A 19,227-nucleotide genomic window follows, 5' to 3' on the forward strand; every position below is an offset into this window, starting at 1 on the left:
CACTCACTCTCTCTCTCTCTCTCCCTCTCTCTCTCTCTCTCTCTCTCTCTCTCTCGCTCTCTCTCTCTCTCTCTCTCTCTCTCTCTCTCTCTCTCTCTCTCTCTCTCTCTCTCTCTCTCTCTCTCTCTCTCTCTCTTGGTCTCCTTCACTAATTTGCTACCATTATTTCTCTCTTCTCATTATTTCTGTCTTACACACACACACAAACACTGTCTCTCTCTTTCACTCTATCGCTGTCCTTAATTGTGTGTCCTGGATTTGCAGTAGAGGTGGGTATAATAATCCAAAAGGCTTTTGTCTTCATGATACAGGTGGTGTTATAATGCGCTCTATGGCTGGTGTCTGAGGCAGGGTAGAAAGACCTGGAAGGGTGAGGTGGGAAGGAAGGGAAGAAGGAAGCTAGGCAAGGAAACTGAACAGCCTAGTGATCTCACCTCTTCTTTGTGGAGAGGCCGTAAAGATACCCCGTATTCTATTCTAGGAATTGACACGTACTTCAGCACATACACACAGGATCTGGCACATGCACATAGACATAGTCATGTCTTTACCCACACATACACGAGCATGTACTCTATGTGAATGTATATACTATACACACAGAGGCACACAGACAACAGTTTATAACGCTCAAGCTAAATTGAACAGGACTGAATCAAAGCAAATACACACGCTCATGCAAATCTAAAACGACCATAATACACAACACACACATTAGCTCCAGACTTTCATACAGAAACAGCATGTCTATTTCAGTGGATGTGGTGGAAGGTTGTGGCTATTTACAAGGCTATCACATTCTGTTTATTTATACTGTGCCAAGGGGACTGTGGATGAGCTATGAAATGAGCTGCTAGCTCTGTCTGTTCGTCCAACCCACTGCCCCAGCGCCACAAGGCCCATGTGCCTGCCAGCGGCCTGTCTCCCTTCTTGCCTGCCTGTCTGTCTGCCTGTTTCCTGTATGTCTGACACCCATGCATCCTCACTCTGTTCCCACATGTTGCCCTGTCTAAGGCCTCTAGTATCCCAAAAGATTAGCTGTCAGTCAGGGGGAAGGAATCATGACCTTTCCCTTCACCCCAGAACCCTTATACAACTCCACCTAAGTAAACCCTCTTATGTAATTCAGCTTGACCCCCCCACAACCCTTAACAACTTACACCAAGTTTAGCCTTAGCCCCCCTCCCCTCCCTTTCTTGTGAAACGTTGTGGGTGGATGTTGAGTGAATATTCATTGTGGGGCTTCCTCAAAAGTTCGAAGTGATACTTGAACACAGCCAATCATCATCCACAACCCCTCCCTGTGATACCCCTGACTGTCTCGAAAATGCATTCATTACATCACTTATTTTTTCAAAGTTTTTAACCACTAGAGTATTTAAACAAATTCATTAAATATCATTTCTTTTGAAAGATTTGTCAGAATCAAGACCAGTATTGATGAGTTTAGCCGTGCCTGAGTATAACTCAGGAGTCAGGTGGCTGAGCGGTGAGGGAATCGGGATAGTAATCTGAAGGTTGCCAGTTCGATTCCCGGTCATGCAAACTGACGTTGTGTCCTTGGGCAAGGCACTTCACCCTACTTGCCTCGGGGGAATGTCCCTGTACTTACTGTAAGTCGCTCTGGATAAGAGCGTCTGCTAAATGACTAAATGTAAATGTAATGTAAATGTATAACTGCTGTGCAGTGCTGTTGTAACATAACTTCTGTATAATGGGAGACTTTTGAATATTCCCAAAAATATGAATGAGTATTCAAACAGCAAAAATGTTTATAAGCACATCCCTGCTCAGTAGAAATGTGCACTTCTAATGATCTGGCCCTTCCAAGGTCATTTGGAGTTCAGTGTCTTGTGTTTTATTAGAGACAAGTGCTACTATTTGTTCTTTCGGGTAATGGGGGATAAACTTCACAATAGCATGTGAACTCCACCACTACCTGACCCTCCCAGTTTAGTCATGTGGAGTTCACGTTACTTCCTACAGTAAGAGTAAAGGGACTTGCGCATTAAATGGATGGTCTTCTTTCCAGTTCCCCAGCACACGATGGTTGGAAGCTGTTTAATCTCTCCTGCTGTTCTTTGAACAAGAATTATTCATTAAAAAGGCCTGTTCTTCTCCCTTGCCTTTGAAACCAGTCATGTCTTGTGAAGATGAATAAAGTCTCTCTCATTTGCCCCTCCTCAACAAGATGAGTTGCTTTTGTGGTGGAAAAGCATTCAATTTGCATTATTGTGTCAAGGCTGACATTAATTATTGGGGGAGTTTATTGTCAATGTGAATCTAAACCCAAAGAACGTAATTTGAATAAGTTAGTAATCTTTTCCTGTTGCTTTTGTGTTTTATGTGGTGCCTCAACCAACATTTTTTGACTTTCTTGCTCATTTACTGGTGCTTTTCATTCAGTGTTGAATTTCAGTGTTTGTGAAACGAGCAGTGATCATAAGTCATTATGTCGGCTATCACTAACACCCTAGAGAATCCAATGGATTCATTTCAACAATCTCCCCTGGTGTCTGTCAGTGTGTGTTCCATCCCAGTAACTAAGCAGAGATAAGCCGCTTATCTCTGATAAAGTCATACTGCATGATCAGAATTCAGAGAACAAGCCCCATGTGACTGCAGGCAAATCTCTGGCATTTGCTCACTCAGTCGACGGCCCTACTGTATTTAACTGGCCTATTTGAAGAGATTAATGATAATAAATATGCCTCCAACCAGCCCTAAGGCCTTCACATCCCGCCCCCCCCCCCCCCCGTTTAAAGTTCAAATATTAGAGGAGGAAATTTGCTGGCCCCTCCCCCAACAGCTCCTGTGACAGCTGGCCAAACAGAATCAATTCAAGTTTACTTTTATTTATACCGCACCAACTCCCCCCCCCCCCCCCCCCTCCAGAAGTGCATACACAAATAGATTTTCTGCCTATTTCCACTGTACCTTGATGCAAAGGGACCCAAGGTCCAAGCTTGTAAGAGGGTCACAACGTTGCAAAAAAAAAAAAAAGTCTGGAGTCTGGACAAAAAAACAAACTTGGTCTGAAAGCTATTTGGATAGCAGTCTTACCTCTGTGCCTCACTCCGACCTCCCCATTTCTGAATGTGACTGCGATTTAATAATATCCCCGGTGTGTCTGGGGCCGCTGAGCGATGCTGCAGTCCCTTTATTGTGGTATTTAATGAGCCATTAAATTCAGACCTCACAGTGAGCCTATTTCATAGTGGCCCCCTTTTTACCTGCTGGCACTGGGCCCAGGGGGACGTGGGTGAAAAATATATATACTCCGCAGCAGAATGTTGAGCTATGCATTGGCTGCAAAAAAAAACTTTTGAAAAGAAACACCCGTCTCTGAAATTAGTCATCGTTTTTCTGCAGAAGAGTTGAGCCATTGTTAAACTGTCTTCAACGGTTTTGGTTTTCAAGACGACGCTTTAAACGTCCTTTTGGTGTTTGCTTCAAGGTTGTTAAGTAGCATGTGAATGTGCATTATATTGTGTCGATGCCATGGGGAATAGCATCATTAACAGTTGTAGTTTAGACACTAGGCAATGCCCTTATCAGTGTGATCATGAACTCTGAGACTTACTCATCAGCAAAACATTGAGCCACACAGGTACAGTGTTAATGCCACCAGTGAAGTGGAGCAAGTTCATGTTGGTGAACAACTTGCTTAACAACTTAACAAGGAGATGGACTCAAGTGATTTGCATCAAAACCCCAATACCATTGTTATCAGTTTCTAAGTGTTGATATGCAACTTTTTTGTTCAACATTTGACTATATATATAATATATATATAACCTGAAGTTTCATACAGTGTCTAATAACCTTATCACTTCCTAACTTGAGTACTAAAGCAAGTTTTATTTATAATGTGTCTGCATGTGTTAGAGTTAGGGTAATCTTCAATGACTGTTTTTATGAATGGGTAGAAAACTCAAAATAGTCATGCACAGGTGCTCAACTCTTTGGGTCTCATAACCTGTTGGTTTTATCTAAAAATACAACTCACGTAGGTGTTTTCTCATTAATACAGTAGCTTATAGCTGTAGAAATGCAGAGGCACTTCCATTTGGGAGGGTGTTAATATCCAAACTCCTGTCAAAGGTCTGGAGAGAGAAAGAGAGGTGCCTCTGAGGTGCTGTGCTAGCCATTCTACAAAGGAAGGTGGACAGAATGTGATGAGAGGGATGATGAGGAGATGGGTGTCGGAGAGAGACAGAGAGAGAGAGACAGAGAGACAGAGAGACAGAGAGACAGAGAGAGAGAGAGAGAGAGAGAGAGAGAGAGAGAGAGAGACAGAGAGACAGAGAGAGACAGAAAGGTCCTCACACAGAAGTCTTACATGACAAATCTCTGGTGTGATGGATGTCGTCTGCGAGCCGCTGGCCACTTCATGCCAACTGGCTCAGGAGATGATTCCACCGCTAGCATTCCTCACGCCTCACAGTCTTTATGTGCAGGAAAACCACATTGCTAGGAGGGAGAAGAAAATGGCAGCCGCACATTAGTTCCCTTCTTTCCACCTACAAGGAAATCATTTGTCCTGCAAATTGTTGAGAAACTGTGATTAGTATCTTTTCAAACACCCCCCGTGTTTTGATAATGTCTCAAGGCATGCGGGTCAGTCGATGCTCCCTGGTATTGGTGAAGATAGCAAGTTCATTGGTAACTTTTACAAGTACAGTAGCTCTTCTTCCAACGCAGTAGCCATTTTATACAAAGGGATCGGTTCAAATCATGATTGGAAAAACGTTAGCGATTTTTTTTTTTTTATGTTCTGTATAATTTCACAGTTGTTGTTCTTGTACGTAAGCCCAACTGACGCTTGGCCCTGAGTTATGGTCTTGTAAAGGAGGAATGATACAACAGAACCTTTACACCTGGGCTCGAGCAGAAAGAGTTTGTGGGTGGCACTTTAAGCTCAATTCGACATTATCTGTTACAGTAGCCCGAAGCAGCAGTTAACAAATGTCACTGGATATTCTCGAATGCCTTTTTTTTAAGCGTTTTAAAGAAGTCCTTTAAAGGAAGACTTCTTTTATTAAGCTCAATAAAAAAAATCATTTATCAATATCAAAAATGTTTATCAAGTCGCTTGAGCTGTGGCAACCTTGTACACGACACAAGCGTAACATATTTGTTTTTACATTTCTTAATTAATTTTCCTAATCCATGCTCTGTGTCTCAGTAGAGCTAATTGACATGTTGTGAACGGTTCGGGTAAGAGCTGCACTTCTTTGCCAAAGTCATTGGGCCTCATAGAAGCATGTGGAAGAGCTTAACACATAGCTCTCAGTACTTAGTGCAAGTGTTCCCATCCAATCTAAGTCAAGGGGAAAAAGCGACCTGGTTTTATAGGTGGAGAAATAACCTTTTTTGAAGTTTTCTTTTTTTGTTGTGTGTGTCAAGCAGTTGAAAGTCTTGCCTGACTCTATGGGCTCTAAAGTTGCGCTACTGTACTTAATCCGTTTGACTAAGCACCCTGTCAACAACCTTGAAAAAGCTAACCAATCAAGTACGTCCACAGACTTCTCATCGTCTCCCTCTCTCTGATCTCCGACTGCAATCGAATTCTGAGTGTCAACTCTTTCAAAACACAACAGGTATCCTGTGCCCAGCCTTCACGGAGAGAACCTTCTCTCTGTGGAGCAGTTGGCTGAGAGCTAACAGAAAGCCTTCGTTTTTGGTCGTCTGAAAGGTGGTTTGGCCGCGTTCCCCCTCAATAAAGACTCGGTTCTGCTGTCACTTTTTGAGCCTGCTCCCCAAGAGGGGGCTGAGATGTGTCCGCAGGGCTGGTGTGCGTTTCCTCTGTGTTCTAACACATGACATCAGGCAGGCGCTTCAGCGCGGCAGACGCTGCAGATTAGATCACCGCAGGGCATCTGGAAAGAGCGAGAGAGAGAGAGAGCGAGCAAGGCGGAGACAACTGAGGACGCTTGTGAGATATCCCCCCCCCACACACACGCACTCTCTCTCTTTCTCCATCCAGTCCCTCTCTCTCTCTCTCTCTCTCTCTCACTTTCTCTCCTCTCTGGTCCTATCTATTTCTCCTTTTTGTATTTCACTTCAGTTGGCAGTGTGCCATTCTGCCTCCCTCCCCCCCTCCCCCTCTTCCTTGAGTCTTCTCCTTCAAGGTTTAATTCTCCTAGAAATGACACCTAATTTAGTTCAGGCCATGATTATCAACTCTGATAAAGACAAACCGAGGTGTGTGTGTGTGTGAGGGAAAAGGATAACAGTAGGAGTAAGTATCAGTGCCGGGGGCACACGGGTTAGCTCAACGCAACCCTGTACCGATCGTCTCTCTGGATGAAAGACAGTCACCAGCTCTTTGAAGTTCAAATGTTTGTGTCGGTCTTGAATAAGAGGGAAAAGGTCAAGGAGAGGAAGATGGAGAGGATGGTTGACTGCTTGGACTTCCTGTGTTTCGGCAGCCATTTTAAACCCGTCGTTCTCCGCCACCTTTTCCATTGTCCTCTACAAGAAGTGACTGGAGGCTGTTGTGGTGATGGTCTAAATGACATGGCAGTTATGGTGGCAGAGCCAGCTTGGATTAGCATTAGCGCAGGGAAATGACTAGAGCAGAGCAGGCTCTGTTGTGACACATGAAGATTTGAGAGAGAGGAGAGGGGGGGGTCAATGATCAAGGTCAGTATTGAGGCAAGGAGTGACAACTTCTTTGAGAGGTTCTGGAGTTCAGGATTTGTGGGGGTGCGATTGTGGGTTTGGGGGAGGAATTTGTGTGTGTACGTGTGCACGCAAGGTAATCATGATGGTTAAATGGCTGGGATGATGAAGGTTACGAGCATGTGGTAGACTTAGGTTTTGCGAGTGTCTGTATATTTGTGTTCAGTTCAAATATGCACACACTACTGACAGTGTGTACACACAGTGGGGCAAATAGTCTGTCTGCTTAGTTTTTTTACATAGATTGAAATTAGATTTATTATTTTGAAATGGAAAAGCCATTCTTGGCTGGTACCTCAGCTGTGAAAAGCTATTCCTTGGCTGACCTACCCCAATCTCCCTCCAGAAAAACTCTGTGATTATCCTATACAGAGCTCCAATAAGCATGTACGTCTATAGTGTTGTAGTGGATGTGATACACACCACACACACACACACACACACAAACACAAACACACTATAAACCATTTAGTGACGGCTTTCAACCAACAGACATATTGTTGTCCACTTTTCTACCCTTTCCTTAGAAAAAGAAAAGTGTTATTTTTGTCCTCAGTCCTCCTTTGCCGGGACCCAGACCTGTCGCAGTGGTTTCACTGTGGCGGCTGACAATTTGATCCGGTTATGCTGTATGAAAAAGTTGACTACCGCTGTCTCAGTCAATATAGCTCAGGGGCCCAGTACCACATGAGCAGATGAGTTCTCTTCCTCTCGTCTAAACAAGTCTAATGTCCTTTAGACTGAGAGACACTGAGCAGAGAGACGCTGTGGAAGAGGGAGACAGGGAGAGAGACAGAGAGCGAGACAGAGAGCGAGACAGAGAGCGAGACAGAGAGCGAGACAGAGAGCGAGACAGAGAGCGAGACAGAGAGCGAGACAGAGAGGGAGACAGAGGGAGAGAGCGGGAGAGAGAGCTTAGAGGTAGAGGGATGCAAAGACTTTGCAAAGGGTTATTTTGGGTGATTTTGCTCCGTTTCATTCAAAGTGAATTTCCTCCCACATACGAACGCACTCACGCGCACTTCACACACACACTCCTTGTTATGTCATGTGGCATGAGGGCAGCCTTTGTGACAACCTTTGTCATTTGTTTTGGCAGACAAACACACATTGTGTCACTTGGTGTTATAAACGGTGTCAATATATTGCCATGTACAATAATTGGGCTCCATGTCCCCCTCCAGGATCAGACCCATACCAGTGCTCCCAGGCCAGAGCCAGCAGTTCATCCTGAAGCCCAAGTACTACCATACCCACACCACGCACACCCAGACCCACGTCCAGCACCAGCCCGACCGACCCATCCCCCTGACGGTGGGACACAACCCCATCCACGGTGAGTGGACTCCAGGAAACCAGACTGTCTGTGGTCGCCATGGTACATTATAAAGCATAAAAGTACATTCATGCAGGACTCAGGACGAAGGCAGCTTGTGGTTACGAAGTGATGATTTTCTTGAGTCTGGAGCTGTCCTACCTTGCCAGCCATTGGACTGTGGGGCTAACTTTTTTACTCATTCAAAATGTAACTTCACAATTCAAATGATCTTTTTATTGTTTAATTTATTTCATTCCAAAGTAGAAGTGTCATTAGCTCGGTATTAAGATTCCTAAGCTTACCCCGGCATAAGGAGGTGAGAGGGCTAAGCCCGTTTTTTTCATAGTTCCATTACAGGTTGAAAGCATCTTTCTTTCTCCCTCCTCCTCCTCCCTCTCTCTCTCTCTCTCTCTCTCTCTCTCTCTCTCTCTCTCTCTCTCTCTCTCTCTCTCTCTCTCTCTCTTTCTCTTTCTCTTTCTCGGCCTGCCCCAGACCTCAGGACACCAGCTTGTGTCAGCAGGCTTCTACTCAGCCAATTACGCCGGCGCTGTTTGTTATTTCAGGGCCGGGGATTGATGGCCGCCGCACATTAATCACTGCCAAACTGACACGGTAGCGCCCGCTTTAGTTAGGTCAGCCTGTCATTATTTTAGCATGGGCTTTGGGCGCGGCGCCCCCCTTCTCACATTACAGGAACCAGGGCGATTTCTGCGCAACACTGTACCCCGCTCCCCACTCCCCTCCCCCGCCCCCCATCCCAACCACACCTCGACCACACCACGGGGAGAAGTGGTTCCTGGTTGCACAGGTCCTATGCCCAAGTATGCGTGGCTTGTGAAATACCAGTGAACCCATTGTAACAAAATTAGGAAACCCTGGTCATTGATTTTGAAAGTGAGTGATGCTCATAGCAAAGAAAGGGATCAAACCTAAAAGAAAAATGGTGTTAGTCGATGAGCCGGCTGTCAGGTCATGGCTGATTCCAGTTAGATTCTCCTCTGCATATGAAATACTTTCTTTGTGCTTCAATTCTATTATTTGAATGGATGAAAAGGTGGTAATTGTTCCTTGTAGGCACACACACACACACACACACACACACACACACACACACACACACACACACACACGTGGAGACACACGGAACACACGCACACGCAGAAAGACACATCTGCTGGAAGGCCGTAAGCTTGTGGAGAATGTGGAGCCTGTAGTTGGGCAGCAATTGGATTTGTTCAAATTGCAGTCCCAGCGATAATGGCATAAAGACTTAAGCATTGCCTGCTGCGCGGCGCTGTCTAAAATGAATTATTAGCCTCATTTTCCTAGGGCAATTTCAGATAAAGACAGAGAGAGTGGGAAGGAGAGAGAACGGGATGACGGAGGGAGGCGATAAACCGTGTCATCCACGGGAGAATCCCTTAGTAGCTGAAAAAACAAGAGGCTCGGACGGAGGGGTATGAGTGGACGTCTGGTGTGAAGAGTAAACCGAAAGGCTGAATACCTGCTATCTAGCTTCCCGTTTAAGTCTCGACCACTGAAGGGTCTTGCCATGAGAAGACGTATTATCTCACAGTAGCAGTGTACAAAAAGTCCCAACTGATGAATAGAGTTGAGCCTTGTGGCTCGATGTGTATTGCCACGGAGGGGGTTGAAATATATTGCTTCCCTTTTCATAATGTATATTTATGGTTATACACCCGATATGGCGTATTCCCTGACACCCTCCAGGTGTGCTATGCATTGCGTTGGCAGAGGATGAGAATGTTATGATCAGGTGCTAGACTTCCTGGGCTGGTATTCGTCTACCTACGTCAATATTTTTTCAATAAACTTGCTGACTTGGAGGCGAAGGTCTCCGTTTCCCGGGGAAGAGACAGTGTCTGGGGCTATTAGTGGAGTTGTGCAGACACAACAGTCTCGGTGGGTCTCCAGGGGGCTGCGTGTGTCCTCCTCCCCCAGCCTCTGAGGCCCTGGTGGCTACAGTTTGCAGTAATCTGCCGGCCGAGCCACGGAGACCCACTGCAACAAATAACCTCTTGGCTTAAGTCCAGTAGGACCGCAGGGGACAAGCCCAGATGCCAGAAGATGAGAGAAAAAAGGGGGAAAGAGTGCACAAAAGAAACAGAAACGGAGGGATAAAGGTGTGTGGGGGGGAGGGTTAGGGTGGTGGAGGGGACAGGTTGCAACACTGAGTGAGGGGAAGAAACCAAATGAAAATAGGGAGAGAGAGATTTAAAAAAATGGAAGGCGCCTGACGTTGATAAAACCAAGCGCATCCACTTCGATCATCCACTTTGTCTTGTGGAACACTTACAGTGGATAGCCGTGTCTCTGCAAATAGCCCCTCAGGCCTCGCAGGCTAAATTGCCTGGGACGTCGCTGTTGGTTTTAGCCCAGCACGCGGTCGGTGTCGGTGTGCTCGCCCTGCTCACTCCGTGCAGGCGGGCAGACGGGAGAATGTTTGTGCTCCTAAATCGCCGGGCGCAGCCTTTCCTGTCAGCCCTGTCCCACGCAACAGACAGCCTGTCAGCAACAAGCCATGGTGCCGCGTCTGGGAAAGCCATTCTCCCTCCTCAGCCGTCCCTCAGCGCGCTCTCTCGCACAGGCAAACGCTCCCCCTCCGATCAGCGAGTTACAAGCTCACTGGCGGAAAGGCTTGGCTACCGAATCTGTCTCTGTATTCCCTCAACGAGGCAACCGAGAGCTCTGGAGATCTTCTGCGAAAGCCCCCCCCCCCCCCCCCCCCAACAGAAGACGCGCGTCTTCTACACCTCGCCGCCCTTTCTCTCCCTCGTCCTCGCCCTGCTGGCTCCCTCCAGCCCTGCCTGTGTTCCCGGGCCTCCTCCCCGCAAGCTCTCCTCTCCCAGGGTGCCCCACACTGATCGATGTCCGTGTTCTGTCGGTGGAGAAACCAAAGGGAAAGACCTCGTCTTGCCGTTCGCGGCACACCTGCACGCTTGCAGCTCACCAGACAGATGGAGGCCGAGCCTGAACAGAGGGATGGCGTTCGGGGGATAGCAGCAGGTGGATGCGTTTCCTCACTAGTGAAGCGGGGGGAGCCCGAAGCTTTCTCGGAGTAGTTATGAGATTCGTGGAACATGGTGCTTGGGAGAGAGGTGTCAGGAAACATCTTCCCCTTCGAAAGACGTGTTGGATGTTTCCAAGCTAAACCTTGAGCTGGTCTGTACTTTACTGTGGAACCACTGTCAGCAACGATGGTCTTTCTGTCCGTAATGTAATGCCCCTGATTGAATGAGATTCTCAAGACCCTAAAAGAGCCTCAGGATGCCAAGACCTGAAAGTAAGACCCCTCCAAATCAGTGTGTGGCAAAACACTAGGTTTTCGAAGCAAACGGGCAAACGCTCTACCCCGTTCCGCCCAACGAGAATTTGGAATGAGAACGAGGTGACTGAGGAGTGCGAGTGACCGATGCTAGAGCGAGGGAGCCGAGGGGACGGGCAGAGGTGACGTCTAGAAAGTGACATTCCGTTGGCGTGGAACTGCGTGTGCGTTTGTCTGGATGGAGGGCCCTCTCTGGGCAGACACACACGGACAAGGTAAGCCCCGCGGTGTGACACATGGGGGGATTGTGCTGGAGGTAAAGAATGCAGGAGAGCCTGATGGAGAGCTCGATGGTTTGTGTGCGCAGACCCCTACCACGAGCCAGGAGCTGAGTGGAGCCGCACATGTCTACAGAGTCCTGAAGGTCCACGTGAAAAAAGTTAAAGCCATCTCTCTTTGACTAGCCAAACTTCTAGCAATGTTTATAAAATCTTGGAGAGGGTCTTGCTTCAACAGAAATTTGGCAGAATTGTATGTTTTTTAAAAATATTGTTTTGGAAACATTAGATGTCAGTGCACAACAGACTTGGCATTCAAAATCCAACTGTCTATTAGTGTTTGGCTTTTAACCGCCGCATCACATTAGTAGTTCCCTCTTCAATTGAGATCTTTTTGCACCTCCATAGCAAATATTTAGGCAGATGAAGGCCTCTAATCCAGTGGTTTTGCCTGTTTCTCTGGGGTAGAAAACAGCTGTCTCTTTCTGGTTGGCAGCGCTCCCTGCGTCTCCACTCTGTCTGGTGTGAACAGCTGACAGCCGCAGACGAAGACCTGAGTGGCGGAGTCTGGGGCTTGGGGGGGTTTGGACCCAGGCAGGAGAGCTGCCAGGAAGCGTGGAGAGGATGAAGGATGTCGAAAGTGAGACCTCAGAGGAGGGGAAGCAGAGGAGCCATCGAGGTCGAGACGGAGGAGTCAATGGATGAAGACGGGAAGGGGGGCGAGGATGGGTGGGTGGGTGGCAGGCGGGGGGGGGGGGGGGATCTGAGGAGAGAGGAGAAGTCTTGTGTTACGAGAGGAAGAAAGACAGAAGTGGAGGAGGGGTAGTCTGGGATGGGATGCAGTAGACCTGGGACAGATGTTTGTGGTCTACACTCTTCTTTTTCATTGAGCTTACTATTTTACTCCCCTTTCTCTCTCTCTCTCTCTCTCTCTCTCTCTCTCTCTCTCTCTCTCTCTCTCTCTCTCTCTCTCTCTCTTTCATTTTCTTTCTCCTCTGTCTGTCTCATTTAAGAGCTGGCTTTGGTGGTGAGGGAGGGAAGAGGATGGGGATAGGATAGAGGAGTGGGTGGTGAGGTGGGTAGACCGGGCAGGTTTCAGTCCTGGTTAAGTGTGGGCTACTGCCACTTTATCCTAAAGCACAGAGAGAAAGGGATGAGGGGATCTCAGAAGGACAAACAGCAAAGCATTTTGGGAAGGTTTTTTTCTGATGGAGGTACCTTAAATATGTGCTAGGCAGGACACTGTAGAGAAACTGGAGTTAGAAGTGAGAGAAAGAAAGAGACAAGTAGGAGGATAACAAAAAAAAAGATTTGCCAACTCGTTTTTTTGTCTCCTAGGGAAGAAAGCATGGCTTTGTGATCTGCCAATACCCACCTTCCAAAGAACTTGACTTTTGATGAGGAATTGGAGGCTGTCCCAGAGTTTTGTTTGCCGAGCTCTCTCTCTCCACACTTTATTTTTTCTCCCTGCGAGTGTTTCAGAGACGCCACTGGATTTAGGAGCAGTGAGAGAGTGAGAGAAAGACAGAGAGAGAGAGAGAGAGAGAGAGAGAGAGAGAGAGAGAGAGAGAGAGAGAGAGAGAGAGAGAGAGAGAGAGAGAGAGAGAGAGAGAGAGAGAGAGAGAGAGAGAGAGAGAGAGAGATAGACAGGGAGGGAGGGAGGGAGGGAGGGGGAGTGAAAAAGAGAAGTTGGGAAAGTGAGGAACGACAAGAGGATTTAACGCAATTTCAAAAGAACACATCGGCTGCCTTTGGGATTGTTTTGACTGGTCCCGCCGAGGTAGTGTGTGACAAGCGGAAGAACAAAGTCATTTGACATGCTACTCACCAGACTTCCCTTCTCCTTCCCCTTCTTCTCCTTCCTGCTGCTGTGCTGGGTGTCACCGCCGGCAGTGGGAAACCACACAGGGAGGATCAAGGTGGTCTTCACTCCCACCATCTGCAAGGTGACCTGCATGGGGGGACGTTGCCATAACAACTGTGAACTCGGCAACACCACCACCATCATCAGTGAGAATGGCCACGCCACTGACACGCTGACGGCGCCTAACTTCCGAGTAGGTGAGTGATCTGGAGTCTGCCTCGTCTCTGACCCCGTCCTCTCTCTTTCCACCCCTCGGTTTTAGGTGGGGTCTCTGTGCGTTGTCTGTGGTGCATGATGGGAAATGAGTCATCTATGTTGAGGAGGTGTGAGGCTGTGGGCTTGTTTGAGCAGTGAGTGTCTGTGTGTGTGTGTGTGCGCGCGCCGCACACCCTTGGGGTTGTTTACTCTGCGATGCACTACCAGGAGATATCTCCCACACGGACCACACTGCTGTTCACGAATAGTACACATTTCACGTTAGAAATCTATTAAAGAGAATGTGACGCTCGCTGCTTATTACAAATATGAATGATACCAATTCATGAGTCATGAGTTTTGTACTCGCAATTCGCAAATATGTGTACTGTAAGTACAATAGTGTCAAAAGACTCAATGCCCGACCACATAAGTGGGTGTTCCTTAATGGATTGCACAGACTCTGGCAGAGTCTGGTGTCTTAACCTGCCTGCGTCCTTATAAGGAGCTCCTCTGGATCCTCTGCCCCTGACACAGACATGTGGGAAGACCCAAACAAGATGGATTCCTGTCTGACACAGCAACACACACCGATAGGAGAGCTCTTACCGGTTCTGCCAAGCACATCACCCTCTGAAGCTTCGCTCCACACTTTCATTTGAAGCTGTGTCGTGTCTGAGTTTTTGTGGGGTTTCTGTGCTCCTGTACGCTTCACAGCGGCTAAAACCCGTTTCTTATTCTCTTTGTGGAAAACTGAGTCCCATGGTTTAAGAGCTACAGTGGAAATTCAGAAAGGTGCAGCACCTTCAATTACATTGTAAAGCAAAGCCATATTTCAGCTTAAGGGGAATTAGTTGCGACAAACGCCATTTGCCGTCCGAGCGGAGATGAGAGAGGTGCAGCTCTCCTGCCCAGGCATGAAGGCCGGCCCAGACTGCTCTGTGCCCCCCTTCTGTCCCTAGCCAAGGTACCTGTGGAGACCCGACCCCAGGAAGCTGGACGTTTACAGCCCAGGCCCCTGTCCAACAGTCCAGACAGAGCAAATCGCGTGTTTATCATACCTGCATGGTGAGGGAGTAAATTGGAACATGGAGAGTGTTGCCTCTTAATAAGAAAAGGGAGGGGCAGTGGAGAGGAGGAGGGGCGGGGACTTGTTATGGCATGCCACGGACTGTCGGCTGATCAACAGTGTTACCAAGCCTTTCAAAAAAGCTCAAGTTGTTTTGCTTTGGAAAGATTTTGCCTTCCTTTACTCCCATGTGGATGTTGGTAGACTCACAGTATAGACAGGCGGAGTGCATTGTAACTGTCCAGTAATTGCCACCATTTGATTGAAACTAAAACACAAAGCATCCATTGAGGGTACGAATATAAATTATTATTGAAGAAAAGTACAAGGTATTGAGCTGGTGTGTGTGTACTGCATGTGTGTATGTGTGTGCAATGAAGCATCAGTCTGATTTACAAGCAGTGGCAGACTCATTTTTCTCCACATTCCTGCTGGTCTGCTATCCCGCCTCGTCAGCGCTCAGGACTGGAGGTCTGGAGGTCTGGCTGGTGGTTTTGGGCTGCCACATTACCCCTTCGTCACAAACCCAGACCGAGACAGACCCTCTCCCCCACTCTTGTCTCTCAGGTTCTCTCCCTATCTCAATGAGCCTGACTTTAAGATGGAGCATCTGGACAAGAAGGGAGGAACCCAGCTACGGTGTTTACAACTGTGGAATTGGCTGTCTGGCTTGCTGGCTGATCGGCTGGCTGGCTGGTCAGTCAATCTTACTGCCAAATTTTGTATCCACATTAGCTCCTCGATAATAACTTTTTTTTTCTTTTTTGCTTCCAACCTCTCCTCCCACTTTCACTTTCTCTCCCCTAGCTATTCCCTCAGCGTTTGTGGCTTTGACCCTTTCAGTTAAAGTTTGGAGATGTACTTTTTCCCTCCATACATTAGTGGTGAGTATCATAGCCCTCCTTCTCGACCGTGCTGTCCCAGGTGTGTGCTGAGGCTGTCCAAGTGCTTACAGCTTCCTGGACCCGTCCAGGCCTCCATATTGCTGCTGTCTGTGGCTGCCAGTTCATTTATGTGTCAGCCACGGTCCAGACAATACAGCATTTATGGTTGGATTAAACTAGATTGTTTTTTGGGACGAAGTCAGAACGAAGGTGAGCTTGGGGAGGCAATGCGCTTTTAGAGGGATTTAACTTCTACTTTCAGCTAGCACAAAGAGAAAGGTACTGCTTTGCTAGGTTCCGGGTCCAATGTAAGTTTTCCTACAGTAATTCCTTTTGTAACCTGTTGAGGTGAGGTGGGCTAAAATAGAGGGGACATAATAATTTGGTTCCAGTTTTGTTGTTGACTCTGGTTGGAGATGGCTGCCTGGAGGCCCTATTTGTCTTGAATCCAGTTTGAAACTGGATTATTGACCATTACACACTAATAGTGCTTTTAGGCATTTTACAGGGCCAGTGGACTGTAATCAGCTGTTTGGTCAGTCCCTAAATGAAAGCATGTGAGGGTCCAAGGTAGAGACTGAGGAAAAAGTCTAAAAACCACATGACACATATTCAGCACCCACACTTTCACCAATTTTTACAGGCTCCCTAGCTCCCACGTACGCAAGTTGTGGCCAGGAAATCATCTGGTGAAGGATGAAAAACGTGTACAGAGGATAGAGGAGGAGGAAAGTGGGACTGGGTGGGTGGGGTTGGGGTGGGGGGGGGGGGGGTCGAGTGGTTGCCAGGTTCGGAGTGTGCTGGAGAGTTTATGAGCTGTGCAGCCCTAGCCTTATAAGGAGCTTGGGATGGCTGGAGTCGACTGCTCCTCTGGTAGCTGTCATTTCCTCCTTGTCAGATTTCATTAGCTTATAATCACTGTCATTTTTTCCCAGCAACCTTTTTTTTCTTCTCTTTGTCGTCCGCTCTACCTGGCAGGAGGGGGAAGACTAGCCCTTGTTTTTACAGTCTCCTCGGATGGAGCTGCCGGTGGTGGAATTGGGGTGGGGGGGCTGCGACAAGGGCTTCTTAGGTTGCCAGGTTCTGTGCCCGCAATAAACACCAGGCGCTTGGCTCTCTGGTGAGTCTAGGGTTGCTCCGTCTGGGCCAACCAGCCCCACTTCTCTAACCGCTAAGTGGGAATTTTCTACAAAGCGCCAGACTGGTCTTCTTAAAATCTCATTAGGCACCCAGGGGCCCTCCTCGCAGCTGCCTGCTGACCCAGGCTGCTCTAATCACGGTCCCCAGGCCCAGGGAGCAGTGCTGCCTGGCTTAATGAAGCAGTTCCAGGACTCTGGTCCTACCTAGCTACCTCTCTGCCTTTCCAGGCTTAGAAAACTCAGTAGCTGGCTGACGAGGAGGAAATGAGTCAGCTTTGCTTGTTTGTGTGTGTAAGTGTGTGTTTATGTGGGGGAGGAAGGGAGTTGTTGGTTGTGTGTGTGGTGGTGGTGGTGGGGGGGTGGTTTGGCGGTTGTGTGTGTGCGCGTGCGTACGAATGCACGTGTGTTTGTGTGTTGGTTTGTGCAGTCCCATTAAACAGTCCCATCCAGCGCTACTATTATGTACATCGTCTGGAAGAAAGATATTGTGTAGTCTGATGTATGTACAGTACAAGACACTTCAAATCTCAGCCCGTCAGACTGCTCATCCCAATAGCCACCAGGGTCACCAGCTCTTTCTAGAGTATAACCACTGCCTCAGTCTGGGGGATGAACCCGCCTCTTTTTCTGCACATCTCAATTTCGTTTTTTTGGTTGATATCACTTAGATTTTCTCTAAGTGGATGTCTACCAGAGAGCTGTGTCAGATACGATCACTCAACTGTTGTTTCAAACACTGGCATTCCCCTTCCTTTCTCCCTATGATCTTGAGCCACACACAGCCTCAGTAGCATGTTCCCTGCCCACAACAAGTTGACTCTGCAACCATTATGGGTAGGTGTGGTTAGCCTTCATCGGGAATGGGCTGACATCATTTAGGGAGGGAGGCTGTGGTGGCCATTTTGCTTTGGTGTCATGGCGTCATTAGCTGTGTGGGTTCTGTGGCTTCTGGTTCAGTCTACCTACTGTTTCTTCACATTACACCTCAGACACTCTGGCAAGAGATGGGAAAACATGTCACTCAACTTGAGGCTTCAATCTGTTACTCATCGTTTTGATTCCAGTAGATTTGTTGTGTGTAAACCTCATGCAGTGTGTTTTCATGTGGGATGTTCTTTCAATAGAAATAACAGCTTTTATGGTAACTTCTTGTCAGTTTCTCCAGCTGGCCTTTTTGCACTCAATTAGTTATAACTGCTGTCTTTGCGGTTCAGTGTCTATGAGAGCTTGTCCATTGAGCCTTGAAACGTTTGCTGTCTAGTGAACCTACCAGGTGACAGTCAAATGTCGACATCTGTAAAGGGCAATGTGGAAATGGACCTTAATCCAGTGTTCTGGAGAAAAACAACTATTGGACCACCTGCTTGTCTACAGTACATTGTGCTGTCTGTAGACATCCAACACAACCTTAAATCTCTATGAAACCATCTACTGGTATGACATTCTTCTGAAGGCGAGAGTCGGAGATAGAGATAGCAAGCAATGAATAATGGGATGGAGGAGGAGAAAAGTACGAAAAAAAAGAGAGATAAAAATGTGAACGGAACAGGACAGAGAGAGAGAGAGAGAGAGAGAGAGAGAGAGAGAGAGAGAGAGAGAGAGAGAGAGAGAGAGAGAGAGAGAGAGAGAGAGAGAGAGAGAGAGAGAGAGAGAGAGAGAGAGAGAGAGAGAGAGAGAGAGAGAGAGAGAGAGAGAGAGAGAGAGAGAGAGAGAGAGAGAGATGGTTCTGAGGTTTCTAAGCTGTGTGTTATTGAAACTGTAATGAGAGGCTTGGGGAGAGGATGATTTATTCTAGCTGTCATTATGTGTCACCACGTGAAATCCCTGAAACCCTGTCCTTTCCTAGAGGGCAAAATACCAAAGTATGGTATGGGCATAATGTTTATTGTAGTAATAGTGGTGATTTGGAAACAGAGCAAAAGTATCCAAAGTACAAAAAAAGCACCATTTAAATGTAGAAGTATTTTAACCGTAAAGACTCATTGAAATATTTGATTTAATAGAAAATATGGGGGAATGTTGGAGTTATTATGACCATGTAACTCTTTTAATGCTATTGAAACACTAGCAAAAGGCAAGTGCTGATGCTTTCCAGTGAAAAATATGGAACTCCTAAAAGCGTGTCAATGAATTACCTGGAGGTGTGGAACATTACACTTTACACCTTTCAGGAAGTTCTCAGCTTGTGTGTATCCTTGTTTCACATGCTCTTCTACGACTGGGAGCGCCAGGAGAATGTGATTACTAGTTCTCTCTCGTTCAATTGAGCAATCGACTTGCGATTCAACTGAGGAGATTCCTACCTTCGCTGAAGTAACAATAGGCACAGATTTTCCCCATAGGGAGCAGGTATCCAATTGTGTGTGTGTGTCTGTGTATGTATGCATGTCTGTGGAAGTGTGTGTGTCTGGGGAGTTCAAGCAGACGGGGGATGTCAGTTATATCTCCCAAGCCAGTGCTCAGCCCACTGTGTCTGAGATCCTTTGGGGAAAAGCCGACACACACTC

The 19,227-nt window shown here is 47.3% G+C and overlaps 1 protein-coding gene across 8 annotated transcripts in view; it reads left to right on the top strand.

Moving 5' to 3' along the window:
- The window catches only part of ltbp1 (latent transforming growth factor beta binding protein 1), a 76,099-nt gene that overhangs the window by 12,914 nt on the left and 43,958 nt on the right, over window positions 1–19,227 (top strand). For 7 of the 8 annotated variants that reach the window (XM_062463512.1, XM_062463509.1, XM_062463508.1 and 4 more), the window contains exons 4-5: window positions 7,872–8,023; window positions 13,463–13,630. In XM_062463512.1, coding sequence (XP_062319496.1) covers window positions 7,872–8,023; window positions 13,463–13,630 — 320 coding nt within the window. Of the gene's footprint in view, window positions 1–7,871; window positions 8,024–13,462; window positions 13,631–19,227 lie in introns of those variants that run through there. The other variant, XM_062463515.1, reaches the window with a different exon arrangement.

Source organism: Osmerus eperlanus, chromosome 6, assembly GCF_963692335.1.
Source record: "Osmerus eperlanus chromosome 6, fOsmEpe2.1, whole genome shotgun sequence".
In the NCBI taxonomy this organism is placed as follows: domain Eukaryota; kingdom Metazoa; phylum Chordata; class Actinopteri; order Osmeriformes; family Osmeridae; genus Osmerus; species Osmerus eperlanus.